Source organism: Chiroxiphia lanceolata, chromosome 24, assembly GCF_009829145.1.
Source record: "Chiroxiphia lanceolata isolate bChiLan1 chromosome 24, bChiLan1.pri, whole genome shotgun sequence".
NCBI lineage: Eukaryota > Metazoa > Chordata > Aves > Passeriformes > Pipridae > Chiroxiphia > Chiroxiphia lanceolata.
The window spans coordinates 5,774,429-5,793,503 of NC_045660.1; the positions used below are offsets into that span (position 1 = coordinate 5,774,429).

Below are 19,075 nucleotides of genomic sequence, written 5' to 3' on the forward strand. Positions count from 1 at the left end.
CACTGAGCCCAGTTCCTGGTGGGGAAAAGAAATCCCATTTTACATCACAGTTCATGTGGGGCCAACAGGGTTTGGCACCTTCCTCGATGATCTGGGTGATGGGACAGAGCTCTGCAGGCAACACAGAGCTCTGGGAGCAGCTGAAGGACCAGGTGGGCACGTTGCCATCCTGAGGGACCTCAACAGGCTGGAGAAACCAAGTTCTGAGGGAAACAAAGCCCTGCCCCAGGGGAGGGGTGACACAGGGGTGTCACCTGCACCAGCACCGTCACCTTGCAGCACCCAGACAACACCTGGGCTGCAGCCAGGCTGGAATTCCACAAATCCCACCAGCTTTAGGGAGATCTGAGCATCTCCCTCGCAGGACCTCAGTGCCAAACTCGAGCCCAGGGGTGTGACACATGAGATCCTGCAGCGAGAGCAGCCACACATTAACGGGGTGTTATTAGTGCTGCTGGTTATAAGTCAAAGCTTGGTGCAGCAATTACGGCCTCCCAGCAGTCAGAGCTGCAAGGAAATGACCAGAATTACCCACGCTTTAGATGAACTTTCTACCCCTTCAATCAATAAAGTGCCATTAAGAGCCGGCTCCCAGCTCTGCCTCGTTCACAGTCAGAAATTCTCCCTTGATTGGATTAAATTTTGGTTCAATGGGGCTTTTGCTGGGAAGGGTCTTGCAAAGCACTAACTCTGCAAACTCTGACACCTCCCAGCCTGCAAGTTTTAAAAGCCCTGCCGAGCTCAGGTTCTGCTCTCGGCCACACACTCACAAATATTTCCCTTTGCTTCCCATAAACTGCTCGAGGATCCCAGGAGAAATATTTAGGGAGAGTACAAGAAACACAAAACACACAGTTCCAAACATTTCAGACTGGTTTACGTTTCAGTCGAGGAAACATCAAGGTACAACCTCCACTCCAACCAAAGACTTTCACAGCTCAAGGTGACTCAACTTTAGGAGGAAAAACTTAAAAAACCCAATTTGAAACCTCCCCGACTCCAAACCAGCAAACCCCTCGGGCTGGGTGGAGAAAAGCAGCAGGTCTTTTTCCCTGAGATTTGCTTCAGCCTCTCAGAGATTTGGGAAGATGGATTCTTGGTAATTTGGCATCGAAAGCAAAAATAGTTACTTTCCTGGCAACTCCCTAAAATCAGAACTCGCACAAAGAAAAGGGGGAAAGTGCCAAAAGCAAAGCAAGCCCTGGCAGGCCCAGCAAATGTGGAATCTATTATTTTGTCCCCTTGGACTCAATTAGTTCAAATTTACAATGAATGACACCCATAAAGATGTTAAACGTTAACAAAACTTCTGCTAACTTGCTTCGAAATGAATTTTAATTGCAAGCTGTTTTAGGCATCTTCTGGGCTTGCAAAATTTAATGAGGATTTTATTCTGCCCACAGAAATGCCAATATATTAATTTCATGCTAAAAATCTATAGTTCCTGAAGAGGCCCGAGAGGGGGGGGAAAAAAAAATCAATATTTTCTAAACGACGACCCCTTGAGGTCTTTCTGCTTTGGAGTTCCCTGGGGGCAATTCCCAGATCCTCCTGCTCCAGCATTTCCTGGTTTTTAAGGGAATATGACCACAGAGATCATGGAATCATTGGAAGCTGACCTGTCTCCCCTCCCACCACCGCTCTGGGTCCTGCACCTCTCACACAACATCTACCACCCATCTGCCCCAGGTTGGCCTGGAAACCTCCTTCAAGCTTTTCCTTTTGTTTCCCCCCTCCCCTTTGATTTTTTTTCCAGGCTCCAGAAATTCCAGAGTGGCTTTGAGCAAATATCCTTTGGTTTTTAAATTTTAAACAGAGCATCTGTGACTGAGCAGGAAAAAAAAAACAACAAAAAACCAAAACCAAAAACAAAAAAAAACCCACAAAAAACCCCCAAAAAACAAAAAAAAACCTCCTCTCTGAACACTCCCCTTCCCATCAGGCTGTTTGGAGCACAGGGCACTGCTCCAGGATCAATGGTGTTAATTTATTCTCTTACATTACACAGAGAACAACCTTATTTCAAACTGCCTTCGTGCCAACTCCCAGCCTGAAGCACTTCTATTTTCCCCCCCCTTTTAAGAACAGCTGACTTATCAAAACCTGCTTTTTTCCACCAGAAAACCACAAGCTAAGCCCACATTATAATAATTGAAGCAATTAATTACTTTTATGCCTTTCTTTTTTAAAGGCAGATCTTTTAATGCAGGTAATTCTGACTAAAAGAGCTAATTTGAACCGCTCCATCATTTAAAAGATGATTATAAAATTAATTTAGAAAGTACAGGAGGAAGACAAAGGGATAAAGGAAAGCAGGACCAGATGGGCCTTTCCCCTGTGCTCCAAGTGGGAATTCTCAAACCAACGGGACTGTTGGAAAAGCAGGGAGAGGGCTGGGCAAGTGTTCAGGTCACTGCTGTTCACAGGTTGCCCAGAGAAGCTGTGGCTGAGCCATCCCTGGAAGTGTCCAAGGGCAGCTTGGACAGGGCTTGGGGCAACCTGGGAGAGTGGAACAACCCAAAGCATTCCATGATTCTGTGAGAATTCCAGCTTATTGTGCCCAGGAAAACAGGCATTGGACACGAACTGTCGACACATTTTGCCTCTCATCCAATATTTACTGATGGCCTGGGCTCCTTCCTGAGCTCCACCACAAATCCAGCCACAAAAAAGGTCCCTGAAGAGGAGGAGAATCAAAACATCCACGTTGTGAAGCAGCCAAAGGTGTCAAAGCCAAACCCAGCAGGGGCTGAAGAGATCCTGACCTGCCAGGAGCAGCATTCCCCCCATTCCCCCTGGGAATCCAGAGCCACGAGCTCCTTCCATCTGGGCTCTGGTCAGATCAGGGTGTGTTTTAGATATTTAGATGAAGTGTCTGCATCTAATAACTGATTATCAGTTCCCAGATCTGCAGCCCAGGCCTGAGCCCAGCAGCACGTGAGACAAAAGCGTGGCTGTGCCAAGAGCCAGCAGGGGCAGCAGGAGGAAAAACACTGGATTTGGAAGCACTGATAAGAGACCTGCTGGAATTCATTATTATTTGTTATTATTCATTATTAATTATTCATTATTATTCATTATTATCCTCCCACGCCCCACAACAGAAATCACTCACATTCCTGCCTGACAGCCCCTCCTTGCTCCCTGAGCTCAGAACCAGGTTCTGGACAAACTCCTTCAAGGAATGTTGCCAAAACCAGCATAAAATGACTGCTTAGAGACAGTTTTAAGTCTTTAAGCAGCAAAGAGATTTATTTGGAGCAACGTTGGAGAACCAGCCAGCTCACGCTGGACAAACCAGCTCCAAAGTTCCCAGTGAAAAGTCAGGTAATTTATACAATTTTGGTGAGGGATTACAATATTTGACATGAATATTCATTACAGTTACATCATCTGGTTATAATATTCATATCGGGGGGTCAGGTGGGGCTGGAGGCGGAGTCATCCTTTTGGGGAAATTCTTGGGGGTCGTTTTCTCGCTCTTCACCTCCATGAACTTTTCAAAAGTCTTACTAAAAACCCCTTTACTCAGCTCTCCAACCCCCCCGAATATCCATCTTATCTAATTTAGGACTACCAGGCCAACCTTTTTGTTATTTCATTAGGATAGAGCACACCAAGGACAAACAGGCCTCTCGGAGCCTGATACCTTCTCTCCCTTAATTAATCTCAAAACACATGTTTTCTGTCCCTGTCATTACAACCTAAAAGTGGGATCTGGGAGCCTCTTCTCAGAGCAGGATTTCAGCCTCTAAAAATCCTTCCTCTGTTTCAGGAACATCCCCCAGGCCTTGGAAGGAAAACCTTCCCCCCGGGGATGCTCAGGTTGGGTTCCACTGCCCAACACTGCTCGTGCAGGTGAGGCTGTGCCAGCACATTCCAACTGCTCCCAGGCAATTCCCTGTCTGTGTAGGAACCTGGGAGCTCCCCTGGGAAACAGCTCCTGGATCCAGAGTGGGAAACAGTCTCTGCACTCCCCTGTTCATCCCACTGATCCACCTTTAAAGCAGCAGCAAGAAAACGACAGGCACTGAAGTCGGTTTTTTCCACATTAGCTGAAAGGTTGTTAGTCAAGGACAAGGGGCCTCCAGGGTTGCACCAGAGCTGGAAAATGGAGGAGTTTGGCCATCTAAATAAATATGTACACGTGTGTTTTTGTGCTCCATCACATTTGCCAAGACACGAGGGGTCACAGATATCTGCGCGTGCCAAGATGAACAAATACCACGGCCTGGCTTTGAAAACACAATTCTGATTCTTAACTTGAAGAGTTCTCAATTCTCTCTGGCTGTGGCAACACTTTATTTCATCTCTCTGGTGGAGAGAGGAACTGCAACAATACACATCAGTGTTTCCCTCATCTTTGAAACACGGAGATTTTCCTCTGTTGCGGCCCAGACATCCCCCAAAAAAATCATTTTAACACCAGAGAGATGAATTCAGCACCGAGGTGGATCTATCAGCTATGACTTCCACCTCTGGCACTTCAAGGAGAGCTGTGGGAACCCAACCCAGGGGAAGCAGCTCGTGCTGTCACACGGGGAGCAGCTGCAGAGGAGCCAGGGAAGAAAACCCAGCAGGCAGAGATCGTTTCAAACACGTTTTGTGAAAGCAGCTGACATCTGGAAACCAAGTGCTTACATTGTCTGAACAACCTGTAAATAGAAGGAAAACCTTCCTGGATGGGCCCCCACAGAAAGCCCAGCAGAGAGAGGGCTTTGAAGGCACCCGAGGTGTCTGTGCTGCTCACTTTGAAGCTGCAGATAAGGGTGAGCAGTGTAAAACATGACTATTATCAGCTCTGGCAGACACAGCCTGACATGAAAACAGCAGCTCCCTCACCGTGGTGAATTCCTGAGCAAAGGGAGAGCTCTCCCTGCACGGGCACAGCCTCAGCCCCCCGCACAGGAGGTGGGTTCTGAACGGGGAAAAAACGCACTGGGAAGGCAGAGACACCTCCTGGAAGCACCTTTAAGGGAAGTCAGGGATCTTTCCCACCAACATTCATCCAAATCCTCGCTCAAACTGGGAAAAATCAGTGTCCCCATGAGGCAGACAGATGGTGTTTCAAAGGGGACCCCAAATATCCAACTTTTTCCAACCTGTGACATCATCTGACTTGTATAAAACCTCCTTCCCCTGCCAAATGAAGGTGTTATTCACCATCATCCAGTCTCTGTGGCCACCCATGTTTTGGGTCCCATCCTGAAGCTGCTCTTGAGATTCCAGCACTTTTCTCAGTTCCGGCCACTTGTTTTATACTCATTTGCACAAGCTCAAGTCTCTCAAAAAACCCTCCTCGGATCCCAGGTATCGAGTGTTCCTGCAAACAAACCTGTCTTTTATTCTGCCAGCACGTGTTTGCAGGACAAACACAATTAGAAATTAATATTTTGTGACCTTCAGGGTTGGGTTTTTTCCCCACACACACACACACCACAGGCCTTGCTGCACCTCATCCCTTGGGGTGCAGGGCACACAACAGTGACCCTCACACGGGGTTCTCTGCCCCAGAGGTGCCCAAACAAAAAAAAAAGAAGGACAAACAGCGATAAAAAGGACAATTAAACCATGAGCAGGGTAATTTTCAGCCTAAGAGCATCTTCTTCCCTGGTTTACAAAGCCTGAATATTCATTAAATGCTCTGTACTGTGCAGCAAATAGAATTAATCATATTAATGCACGGAACAATAAGATTAAGGCAGAGAGCAGTAAACGAAATCTAATCATGTTTTACTGAATGAAACATGAGTGGGAGAGGTCACAGGGCCCTTGCACTGAAACCTGTCACTCTTTGTCTCTCCCTGCCACCTTCCAGGGCAGGATTTCAGGAGCCTGGAGCTTCCCAGGAGAAGGATGTGCAGCCAGGAGCAAGGAAAAGTGGGCTCTGCTGCCTCCCTGCTCAGCTGGAACCTCCCATTCCCCATCAGGAATTGATGCACAACTATGGAAAAAAACCCTGATGGGATATAAACCTTCCTATTCCCATCTAAAGCTTTCTTCCAGCACTTCCCAGTTATCCCTGCAGTGCCAGGGAGCAGCAGGACAATGTGCAGGAGCTACTTTGAGCAGAGCATTATCCCTCCTGGAACTTCCCAGGGACGCTCAGGGATGATTTGCATCCCCTGGGGAAGCAATCAGGAATCCAGGGGTTCTCCAGCACTGCCAGCTGCCCTCCCAGCAGGGAGAAACAGCTCCCTGAGCTACGAATTCCTGTTCTTCCCGGGGAAAAATCCACATTAATGGAAGGCCTGGAGGTCCCACCGTGGGACCCCCCCACTCCCAGGGGCTGCAGGAGCTCCTGCCTGAACAGGATGCTCTGGTTTCTCACAAACCCTTCCAAAATGTTCTCTGCCTTCCAAGAGAAAAGGGGAGTTTGCAGGAAGACTCTTTCCCACCAAAGTTTTACAGCCTTAAAGCCTTTGGAGAATTCGTTTCCAATTAAAAGGACTATAAATGGCTTCGGAAGGGGAAAAAAAAGATAAAATTCAATAAGTCTGTTTTCCAGATCCCAATGAAGATGTAACTGCCATTTAAACAGGCATTTCAAAAGCCACTTCACACACGTTTTTTTATTCACTCCCAGCCCTATGGAAAACATGGGCCATGGAAGAAAAACATCTGAATATTACAGATAAAGCATCCAAGAGTTAATTAACTCTGACAATAAGGAAGCCCAGGAAAAGAAAACTTCCCCACTTGCATTATCTGGGCTTCAACCAGCGATGAAAAACAAGTTCTTTCAAGCCACACAATAACCTGGCAGCCTCGTGCAGCACCAGGGCAGGATAATGCTTGTCAAGGTGCAAATAAAAGCAATTACTGAGTGGAAAAATCCAAAAAGAGAGTGGTAAGTGTGAGATGAGAATCATCTGAAGGCAGAAAGCAGGAAATCTGTGTCCCAGAGTCTCTGCAAGGAAGGGAAGGTTTGGGAAGGTTTGGGAGGGGAGGGGAAGGGAAGGGGAGAGAAGGGAAGGTTTGGGAAGGTTTGGGAAGGTTTGGGAAGGTTTGGGAAGGTTTGGGAAGGGAAGGGAAGGGAAGGGAAGGTTTGGGAAGGGAAGGTTTGGGAAGGGAAGGGAAGGTTTGGGAAGGGAAGGGAAGGTTTGGGAAGGGAAGGTTTGGGAAGGTTTGGGAAGGGAAGGTTTGGGAAGGGAAGGGAAGGTTTGGGAAGGGAAGGTTTGGGAAGGGAAGGTTTGGGAAGGTTTGGGAAGGTTTGGGAAGGGAAGGTTTGGGAAGGTTTGGGAAGGTTTGGGAAGGTTTGGGAAGGTTTGGGAAGGTTTGGGAAGGGAAGGGAAGGTTTGGGAAGGGAAGGGAAGGGAAGGGAAGGGAAGGGAAGGGAAGGGAAGGGAAGGGAAGGGAAGGGAAGGGAAGGGAAGGGAAGGGAAGGGAAGGGAAGGGAAGGGAAGGGAAGGGAAGGGAAGGGAAGGGAAGGGAAGGGAAGGGAAGGGAAGGGAAGGGAAGGGAAGGGAAGGGAAGGGAAGGGAAGGGAAGGGAAGGGAAGGGAAAAGCCTGCAGGGCTCCTCCAAGGCTCTCCTACTGAAGGGAGAGGCAGCATCAGGTGCAGACTCAGAGCTTTGGCAGCACAAGGAACACGTTTAGCAAGTGACAAAACACTAAATGCTGGTTCCCAAAGCCTTTGGAGCCAAAGCCTTTCCATGGACATCACAGACACCGACTGAGCTCCGAGATGAAAACACACCCTGAACGCTCTGAGGCAGCTCCCCAAGGATCAGAGGCTGCTTTGACAGAAAGAAAATAGGCTGGTTCATTTGAAGCCCACACAGAGAGGAGAGTTTTTCACCAAGCAAGCCCATCATGTGAAGCAGTGACCTCCAGGAACACACGACAGGCAGGGGGACACGAGGCTGGGCAGGGGTGGGGAATGAGCAGCTCCAGGAGGGAATCACAGAGCAGATCCTGCCCTGGAGAACTCTAATGACTGTCAGAAACCACTCAGAGACAGAGGAGGGGGGTGGGGAGGGAAGGGTCACCTGCAGGTAATGACAAGGAAGGAAATAAAGAGGAGCTGCTCGAATCCTGATGAGTCTTCCAACCTCTCTTCCCCCAAGCTCAGCTCTCTGCAGGAACACAGAGCAAGAGGGAACTTCTGAAATGCTTTTCCAGAAAGGGCTGGTGGCTCAAAGGGGTCTCCAGGGCTCAGCTCCAGAAAGGAAGATACAGAATTTACCAGAGGAATTTTAAATGCAAAGGTTCCTCAGTTCTCACCCTGGTCCCTGCTGCTTTTTGTTTTCACTCATTGCTCAATATCTGCACAAAGCACCTCTGGGGCAGAGCAAGAGGCTTTCACATCTGGCTAGAGAAATAATGCAAAATAATGCACATGGACATGTCAGGACAGACTCCTTTATCCAGGAAATCTGGGGACAAAGTTAAACTGAATTCCACACAAATTAAGTGGAAAAATAGTCCTCAGGGGGAGGAACAAAAAGTATTTGTGCAAGGGAGGAAAACACAAGGCTGGAAAGGCAAAATGGAGGTGAGACACTGAAGGGGAGGAACTGAATCCAGACAGGAATGAACTCCATGGATTTGGCAGCTCCACTTCATTCCCTCAATATGGGATTATTAACACCAAATCAAGGGAAAAAGAGATGGTTCCCAGGGGGGAATGACGAGGGAAGACTCAGAGAGTGGGAGGGCAGTTGGGATAATGTGAGAGATGATGCAACCCCCCAAAACACACAACCCAAAGAGGCTCTGAGTATTTTTGATCTGAATCCCACGACAGCAGCACCTTCCCAGCTGAAATCCCAGTCCCTCCCACCAACCTGGATCCTCATCATCCACCACTGGCACTTGCAAAACACAACATGAGCTGTTAAAAGATCTGAAAAGCCTCATTATTAAAGAAACCATCCACATCTCAGAATTAGAAACATCTCAGGAACCTTCCAAACTCTCCAGCCAAACTCTGTCCTGGGCAGGCAGAGCAGGAGCTCGTTAGTCTGAGCTCATGGAACTCGTTTATTTGGCAGGAGCAGAGGCTTCTAAAATGCTTTCACTGGTGGAACAAAACAGCCAAATGCTGTTCTGGGGGAGGAGGTTGTGGCAGCTGCTCACCTGGCTCAGCAGGGCAGGCAGGAGCTGGCACTGCCTCCCCTCCCTCCCTCCTGTTCTCCAACCCAGCAGCACAAAACAAACTTTCTATGGCAAACATCAAACTGCTTTCCCAGGCACTTGAAATTCTCTGCCCTGGAGGAAATTTGGCTCTGCACAAACACCTTTTACCTCCAGCTACAGTGGAATGGGCTGGAAGAACCTTCCCTGCTGAACCACCTGGTTATACCCAGAAAAACACACACCTGAGCTGAGTGAATGGCTGTAAACACACCGAAAATTGGATTATTAGTCATTTCCTGCAGCACCACCTCGGCTGGCAACAGCAACATTATTGTGTCTGAGATGAGACACAGAGCCCAGACGAGCTGGAGGAGATCTCAGCACCTGACAGGCACAAGTGCAGCAGACACAAAACCACATTGTCACTGTTTAAACTGCACAAAGGGAACCCAGAGCAAAGCAAAACCTCCCCTAAAGTCACTCTGAGCCAAGCAAGGGCTGCCCAGCACAGCCCTGATCACACCAATCCTTGAGGGGACACATCCCTGTGGAGGTGGGAGAGGGGTCAGGAGGGACACAGGGATCCAGGTGGGAGAGGGATCCAGGTGGGACACAGGGATCAGGTGGGACACAGGGATCCAGGTGGGAGAGGGGTCAGGAGGGATGCAGGGATTCAGGTGGGACAGAGGGATCCAGGTGGGACACAGGGATCAGATGGGAGAGGGAACAGGAGGAACACAGGGATCAGGAGGGACACAGAGATCAGGAAGGACACAGGATCCAGGAAGGACACAGGATCCAGGAGGGACACAGGGATCCAGGAGGGACACAGGGATCCAGGTGGGACAGAGGGATCCAGGTGGGACACAGGGGGCAGGTGGGACACGGGGATCCAGGTGGGAGAGGGGTCAGGAGGGATGCAGGGCTCAGGAGGAACAGAGAGATCCAGGTGGGACACAGGGATCCAGGTGGGAGAGGGGTCAGGTGGGACACAGGGATCAGGAGGGACAGAGGGATCCAGGTGGGACAGAGAGACCAGATGGGAGAGGGATCCAGGTAGGACACAGGGATCAGGAGGGACACAGGGATCAGGTGGGACACGGAGATCCAGGTGGGACACAGGGGTCAGGTGGGACACAAGGATCAGGAAGGACACAGGATCCAGGAGGGACACAGGGATCAGGAGGGACACAGGGATCCAGGTGGGACAGAGGGATCAGGAGGGACACAGGGATCCAGGTGGGATGCAGGGATCCAGGTGGGATGCAGGGATCAGGTGGGACACAGGGATCAGGAGGGACACAGGGATCCAGGTGGGATGCAGGGATCAGGTGGGACACGGGGATCAGGAGGGACACAGGGATCCAGGTGGGACACAGGGGTCAGGTGGGACACAGGGATCAGGAAGGACAGAGGGATCAGGTGGGACCCAGAGCTGCAGCCACCCCTGCTGAGCTGCAGGACTCAGATTCCTGCCACCCCCAAGGGAATTTTCCATCCCATCACCCCAGCCATCCCCCAGCAACTGATCTCAGGGCTCACAGGAAAACAAGCAGGAGATCAAAGGCAGTGTTTTAAACCAAGTCAAACCTCCCCAAAGCTTCAGAGCAGCCCCTGAGGGCAGAGGAGGCTGGCACACATGTGCCCCAGGGCAGGATCAGTGCCCCAGGGCAGGATCAGTGCCACCAGGACCAGCCTGGGGGGGCTGCACATCCTCAAACAGCAGCTGGGGATGGTTTAGGGGCTCAGTTTGAAATATTTTGGCATTAAGCAGGGAGGGGAGCTTCAGGGAGGTGCCCCAAGCAGCCCTAAAGGGCAGATATTCCTGAGGGATTTGCCAAGCTCTGAGCTGAGCTGGCACAAAGCTGGGCACAGCTCAGGCCTCCAGCCCAAGCTGCTTTTTGGGGGATTTTCTCCTTTTGCACGTGTTTAGAGGGGAAAAATGTCCTTGATCCTTTCAGATCTCTCAGCCAGGACACAGTGACAGGGAAGAGAACCCCGAGTCTTGAAGATAATAAAGAATCTGAGGATGTGAGAGGATCCCACACTGGGCTGGGTGGAAGGGACCTTAAAACTCATCCAGGGATGGTCAGGATGAGGACCCCATCCAGGATGGGGACTGGGATGGTCAAACCCCAAAGGAGGACAGGGCAGCTCCTGCCATCCTTCCAAATTTTCCTTCCAGCCTGGCCCCCCCTCCTGGCCCTTCCCAACCTGACAGGCTCATCCTCACCCTGCTCCTTCCTCCCCCTCCTGTTCTCTCCCCTCAGCAGCAGAATTTTCTTTCTCACCTGTCAAGGCAGTCCAGACCCAAAGCCCCCTGACAGAAGCTGTGAGAGCAGTTAAAAGAGCTGTAAATGTGTTATTTTATTAATATGGCTCGAGCAGCCCCATCAGCCTCCACTGCTCTGCTCAGACCTGCCACCTCCTTCCCCTTGGAATGCTCATTGCAGGATTCACATCCAACAGGTTGGGGAGCCAGTGAGGCTCACATGAGGATTCTCCAGGGAGGGGGGATCAACCCGTGGCACTGAAGGCACTTAAATCAACCTGGCTCATAAAAAACCCACAAAACATCCATTTTTAAAGAGGGGAGGATGAATAATAATAATAATGCAGATTTTTATAAGTGCAGGTCAAGTCAAGGTTACTCGAAGTGCTGAGTTAATGGTCTCATAAATACCACCATTAGATCACATTCCATAGCTTGGAAATACATAGGAATTATCCCCCAGATGAAATTTAATTCTGTTTATTTGTGCACAGCTCCGGACACGACTAAAACTGCTCATAATGCTTAGGAAATGAAATATTTAGCTGGGAGATACTTCAACAGGGGGGGGGGTGATTTGGCTGCAAGTCTATCTGCCATATTACCAATAATTAAAACCAGGTTTTCATAGACAGAAGGGGGGGGAGGAAAAAAAAAAAGGGTTTCAGCTCTATTTTCATGCTGAATCATATCAACATGTTTAAAGAGGAGATAGCAGTGCCAGGTTTTTGGTTTGGTGTTTTTTTTTTTTCCCCCCTAAGGGCAAAAAAGAAATTATTGAAAAATGAGTCATCTGGATTTAATTATCAGGCTCTGAAAAATGAGATTCCAAATCGGGCTCTCCGTAATTCCGCTTGTGGGACCGCCAAGTTTCCTTCAGGAACGTTCAGTGGATTGGACTGGTGGGTTTATGTCACCCCTGGGGCACCATAAAAATGAGAGATGGACCCCAAAAGGCAGCTCCTTCTTCCCCCCCAGCCCTGGGTGGAAGGGCTGGTGGGGATGGGCTGAGTTTCACTCAGGGTTCCATTTGCTGGGCCATTTTTATAAGAAAAAAAAAGTTCTTCCCTGCTGCACTTGGGGGTGGTTTATTAATTTATTTTATTTTTTTTTTTTTCCCAGCAGGCTCACTCTGACAGGCTTTGTTTGCTTTTTTGATGTGACAAGACACAGCCTTGCACTGGCAACACCTCCAGGCTTGAATAATGTTTCTTAACCAGCTCCATCCATCTTTTCCCACACCCCACAGGTGACTGATCCTCACTGCAGCCCAGAATGGCTAAAAACTAACAGTTTTTAGCATCTAATCAAACCAGGGTGGCTTTTTTTTTTATTTCATGAAACAGCAACATCTCATTTTCCAAAGAGTCCTGGGAATGGTAAACAATTGGTCCAAGGGAAATGGCAACTTCTCTGACATCAATCCCTCCTCAACATTCAAATCCCCTTCCCCCAAAACTGCCAGCAAGTGGAAATTACTCCAGTGAACAGGATTTGTGACAGAACCCTCATAAATAATCACAATTTCCCTTCCCGCTGATAATCCCAGGCAATGCTTCAATATTGCAAACACTTAATTCTTCCCTTCCAGGGAAGGGATCAAACATCCCAGACCTTCCACTTGCTGCTGGTCAGGGCTTTTAACCATTTGCTGAGCTGATCACTGTGTTTGGGTCAACACAGTTGTCCTTTGCCATAAAAACAACACCAGGAACACGCCCAATTCCTCCTGCAATTCCTTCCCAAACTCCTCCTGCAATTCCTTCCCAAATTCCTCCTGCAATTCCTTCCCAAATTCCTCCTGCAATTCCTTCCCAAATTCTTCCTGCAATTCCTTCTCCCTCCCAGCCTCATGGCCCTGCTGACTGGGGTAGCTCTTGTATATTGGGAAACATCCCCATGAACTTTATTCTGAATAAAAGCAATATTTCTGAGAGCACAGCTCGCCCAACCCCTGGGATGAGAGGGGGACTGGAATTCCATCCAAAGCCTCCCATCAAAGGGACAAACTGATGTGGTGATATTGCCATAAATTCATTAGCAGTAAAGCAGCAGATTTAGCAGCAATCAGAAAAAAAATGCAGCAAAAGCAAGGCTTGAACATCACAAGGTTTGAGGGGGTTTTCCACGTGCTGGGTGTTTGGGTTGGTTGGGTTTTAACTCTGCCACGAAACCTCCTTGCAGAGAACAGGATTTAAAGGAGCCAACAGTCACTACAAAGTTCACCAAGCAAATCAAGAGCACCCCAGGGGGGGTCATTATAATAATATAATAATAATAATAACTGGGAATTGCCCTCCTCCAGGCACAACCCCTTCCCTCTGTGCCCACACAACAACCCCACGGGAGGGAGAAAGGCCAGGAGTCACCTACCAGAGCGAGGATCCCTCTGTCCCAGCCACTTCCAGAACATCATATCCATCTTCCAGCTGGAAATCCATGAAAACCAGAGCAATGGTGTCCCCGGGCTCGGCCAGGATAGTCCAGGTGCAGTCGGCGTTGTTGCCGTATTCCAAAGGGAAATGGGGGCTGGAGATGATCCCGCTCTGGCCCCGCAGGGTCCCCCCACAGGCATCATCAGCTGCAACAGGACAGAGTGGTCAGGGCTGGGAACCCCCAGGGCAACAAAAACCCAGCCCCAGTTCAAAGCCAAGCGACTGCAGCAGAGCTGAGCCCGTCTCCATCGGAGATCCCAGTTCCCATGGAAAAGCCAAGGGCACCTTTCCCAGATGGAGCCCCTGGAATGGCTCCAGGAGCCCCCCAAAGCTGGGCTGGACCCACCACACAGTGATGAAGTCGTTGTAGGGCTGGGGTTGCCCAGGTGTGTTTTGAGCCCCCATCCTGGGGGATCCTCCAGGCCCAGCCAGGTTTTCCTGGCACATCCCAGCTCCTTCCCCACCATATATTTGCTTTATTCCCATTTTAAACCCCCCCAAGGGACAGAGCTGCTCCCCCCTCTCCTGGGGGCCTGTTCTCCCAGGAGAATGGCACATCCTCCTCTCAGGACACCATTTCCCCCATTTGTTCTTGCCCAGGAATTTTCTGTTCCATCCCAGAGTCACCGAGGCTGGAAAAGCCCTCCCAGCCCATGGATCCACCTTGTGCCCCATCCCCACCCTGTGCCCCATCCCCACCCTGTGCCCAAGCCCAGAGCACTGAGGCTGGAAAAGCCCTCCCAGCCCATGGATACACCCTGTGCCCCTTCCTGGGACACCTCCAGGGATGGGGACTCCAAACCCCCCTGGGCAGTTCCAATTCCTGACCACCCTTTCCCTGGAGAAATCCCTCCTGATGTCCAACCATCCCTTATCCCTGATTAGGATCCTCGGAGGTTTTTCCTGCAACTTTCCTCCCTTGCCTGTAGCCAGTCCAGCAGAAGGACAAACCCCCAGGAATTCAGTGGCTGGGAAGGGTTTCAGACACGTGGGGAGGGGTTGGTTTCCAGCTCACACAGATCTCAGCACCTTCCTGAGCCAGAGAACCACCCCCAGGGGTTGGGACAACAGGACTTGAGAGCACAAACACTGCATTTCACAGAAATCTGACAGTAAAAGGATTGGAGCATCCCACACACCTGCCTTACATGTCTTTGCTTGCTCTGATTCCTTAAGGAAATTTATGTGGTAAAACCTTAAACCCCTCATCCAGAAATCCAGCAGTGACAATCCCTGCTCCTGCACTGCATCTCCTGCTACAGGTCCTCTCCTTTTTTACAGCCTGAATTTTTTGAGGAGGTATCAGAGCAACTGAGGAGGTATCAGAGCAAGGAGGAGGATCTAAAGAGAACATAGTCTGGAAGGTAAAAGGGAAGGAGGAATTAAGTGGAGGAGCACAGGGCAGCTCCCAGCATCAGCTCAGCATTATTTGGAGCAGCACAAAGCAAAGCCTGTTAACTTTACAACGTGTAGCAGAGCTGCATCTCAGATGCTTTAGTCAAGGAGCTCGAGGCTTTACATGACAAACACTGATTTCCATTACAGGCTATTTTAAGCAGAAGCCTCCCAAGCTGCAGTTTAACAGAGCTGAGAACACGTGTTAAACACAGCGGGCCAGGAAGGGCAGGGCTGTCCCACGGGGCTGCTCAGGGAGGATCCTCAGACCTTCACAGGAGCTGCTGTCCTGTGCCATCAGCAGGAGCTGCCAGCAGAGCTGGATCTTGAGCAGCCTCCAACTAATGAAACTTGAAAGACAGAGCGTGGCACACACGGGCTGTGCCAGCCCCCTCCTCGCAGCCCATCTGCCGTGCCAGTGCCAGGCACGGGGGGAGCAGCAGGCACTGGGGAGGAGAGGAGAGGAGAAGGAACTGGGGAGGAGAACAGGAGGAACTGGAGAGCAAGAGGAATTGGAGAAGAGAGCAGGGGAACTGGAGAGGAGAGCAGGAGGAACTGGAGATCAGGAGGAACTGGAGAGGAGAGCAGGAGGCATTGGAGAGGAGAGCAGGAGGAACTGGAAAGGAGAGCAGGAGGAACTGGAAAGGAGAGCAGGAGGAACTGGAAAGGAGAGCAGGAGGAACTGGAAAGGAGAGCAGGAGGAACTGGAAAGGAGAGCAGGAGGAACTGGAAAGGAGAGCAGGAGGAACTGGAAAGGAGAGCAGGAGGAACTGGAAAGGAGAGCAGGAGGAACTGGAGAGGAGAGCGGGAGGAACTGGGGAGGAGAACAGGAGGAACTGGAGAGGAGAGCGGGAGGAACTGGGAAGGAGAACAGGAGGAACTGGGGGGGAGAGCAGGAGGAACTGGAGAGGAGAGCAGGGGAACTGAAGAGGAGAGCAGGAGAACTGGGGAGGAGAACAGGAGGAACTGGGGAGGAGAACAGGAGGAACTGGGGAGGAGAACAGGAGGAACTGGGGGGGGAGAGCAGGAGGAACTGGAGAGCAGGAGGAACTGGAGAGCACGAGGAACTGGGGAGGAGAGCAGGAGGAACTGGGGAGGAGATCAGGAGGAACTGGGGAGGAGATCAGGAGGAACTGGGGAGGAGAACAGGAGGAACTGGGGAGGAGAGCAGGAGGAACTGGGGGGCAGAGCAGGAGGAACTGGAAAAGAGAGCAGGGGAACTGGAGAGGAGAAGGGGAACTGGAGAGGAGAGCAGGGGAACTGGAGATCAGGAGGAACTGGAGAGGAGAGCAGGAGGAACTGGAGAGGAGAGCAGGAGGAACTGGAGAGGAGAGCAGGAGGAACTGGAGAGGTTGCTCCAACCTGGCCTTGGACAATTCCAGGGATCCAGGGGCAGCCACAGCTTTTCTGGGCAACCTGTGCCAGGGCCTCCCCACCCTCCCAGCCAACAATTCCTTCCCAATATCCCATCTCTCCCTGCCCTCTGGCAGTGGAAAGCCATTCCCCATTGTCCTGTCACTCCAACCCTTGTCCCCAGTCCCTCTCCAGCTCTCCTGGAGCCCCTTTAAGCACTGGAAGGGGCTCTGAGGTCTCCCCAAAGCCTTCTCTTCTCCAGGCTGAGCACCCCCAGCCCTCCCTCTTCTATTCCACCTCTCAGAGTTTCTAATTGCTGTGCTGCCAGTGAACTGAAGTTATTCACAGACACTGGGGTGCAGTTCAAATCACCAATAAATTCAGGCTGGAAAGTCTCTCATCTACTCCAAGCCCCCCCAAAAAATCCTTCAAAACTCGATGCCTCGTGCACAGGATTCACAGTGAGACTTCTAAAGCTCCATGCAAAAAGAATAAAGGGCTGATTTCAAACCATCTCCTTGTACTGGAAGGAGCACAGGAGGGGATGGGGAAGATGCTAAAGAATTTTGACTCAGTTCTGGATTCGAGTTCTTAAACAAGGAGACTAAATTTGTTTTATTGGACTGTGCAAACTTGCAGTAGCTGAAGATCCAGCCTAAGGCACGGTGGGGGGTTGGCTTTTTTATAACTACTATTATTATTATTATTAAAAGGGGACTTTTTAATTCAAATCCCTTGAAAAAAAACTTCACTGCAAAAGGTATTTAAGGGAAAACACATTCCCTTTCCATCCACCTCTAAACACACACACACACTCCCTCAGTTTGTAGAGGTTGTTATTGCTCAAACATATCCTACAAATCTTCTAAAATCTTCTGGAACAGCCCTTCAATTATTTTGGGCACAGCACAGCCTAAGCAGCTGCTTGAGTTATAGTAAGAACAGACCACTTTTAATGAGATTATGCATATTTGATATGCTTAAAATGGAGCTTCACAAATGTTCCCAACTCTTCCCCTGCCTGCCTGAGTTTTTACTCCCAGAACCATAAACCCATCAGTTCTACTCAAACTCAGCAAACAATCTGGGCAAGGCTTCTCTCCCTGCACGGATGGAGGAGCTTTACAGCACGTTCAGGTGTTTTGGGATCATCTCTTGGTGCTTCCCAAGCAGCATTTTGCTGTTATTTGGGGTTTGCTGGCCCAGGTCAGGGCTGTTCCCTCAGGGATCAGTTTGGATCCAACTGTGCTTCCCAAACCCAGCTGCAGCACCAGCCTCTCTCCAACCCACCTGGAATTCCCTCTGATTTTCTCCTCTTTGGGATCACACTTGTCCTTTATAAGAACACCAGCAATCCCAGACTGAGCTGGGCCAAGGGAGTACAGAGAACTCCTCCCTGAGCCCCAGCACTCCCTCAGCACCCTCCTGGCCCAGCACTTCCTCTCACAAACCCTCACTAGTGGTAGTTCTTTTCCACCAGGAATTTTTGTGCATCTTCAATCCTTTCAAAGCATCAAGACCAGAACAGAGACAAAGATCCCAATGTAGAGACAAGAATGTTCCACAGCAGGGGACAAAAACAGAGCAAAGAGCACTGTGGGGTCCAATCCTGCCCCTCTGTCCCACCTCTGGAGTCATCCCGGAGGGAAGAGTCCTCAACCCAACAATGTCCTTTACAGTGGCATCAGACAAATTATTCCCAAGGCAGCAGCTCCCAGGTTTTACCCCCTGCTCACCCAGAGAGCACTTTTTTTAATCTGAGCTCAGATTAAAAAAATAATACCTACAAACATTCAACAAACTCTCAGGTGACAATGACCCACAAACCAATATTAACAGAAATTATTATAAGCCATACAGGCCACTAAGATCTTTTTGCTCTCAAGGATATATATATATATATATATATATATATATATTTACTCTCCTTCAGGCAGCAGCTTTGAAAACATTCTGTTCCCAGCAGAAGAAGGTGTAAACCTGTTTGTCAGAATGCAAATCCTTTTGCCCCTTGCAACAACCAGAGCCTGTATCACCAGTTTATCAGCCAAGCACAACTGTCTGGCTCCTGGGAGCCTCCCGAGGGTGGAAGGAGGGCAGCAGGGTTTCCAGTCCAGCAAGTCAATTTGCAGGCTGTCTCTGCTGCTTTTCTACTTCCCTGGAAGGAGATATAACTGCTACAAAAATGGGAATATTTCTGGTTCCTGCCTCCCAAAAAAATACTTAGTGTAAAAGCTCCGAGGCAAAGCCTGGCAGGATCAGGACCAAGAGTGTTGGAAAAGAAGTGGCTGCTCCAGGAACCAGCCCTTGCCAGCAGAGCCATTTCCAGAGCACTGATGGAGGAGTTGAACCTCCCTCCCTTCCCTTCCAGCAACACTTTGGCTGTTTGAACCCCCCCCTCCAATGCTCTGAATGCCCTTGGCCCCAAACCAGCAGGTGAGTGCACCAAAAAAACCCACTAGAGCAGCATTAATACCCCTCTTAGCTCTGTGTAACCAACCCAGGCAAGCATTGAAAACATCCCAAGCAAACCATATTT

General features: G+C 49.9%; 1 protein-coding gene across 2 annotated transcripts in view; it reads right to left on the reverse strand.

The window, feature by feature from the left end:
- Positions 1 to 19,075, reverse strand: part of CSMD2 (CUB and Sushi multiple domains 2) — a 264,720-nt gene that overhangs the window by 178,620 nt on the left and 67,025 nt on the right. For both annotated transcript variants that reach the window (XM_032709961.1, XM_032709960.1), the window contains exon 6: positions 13,727 to 13,934. In XM_032709961.1, coding sequence (XP_032565852.1) covers positions 13,727 to 13,934 — 208 coding nt within the window. The remainder of the gene's footprint in view (positions 1 to 13,726; positions 13,935 to 19,075) is intronic.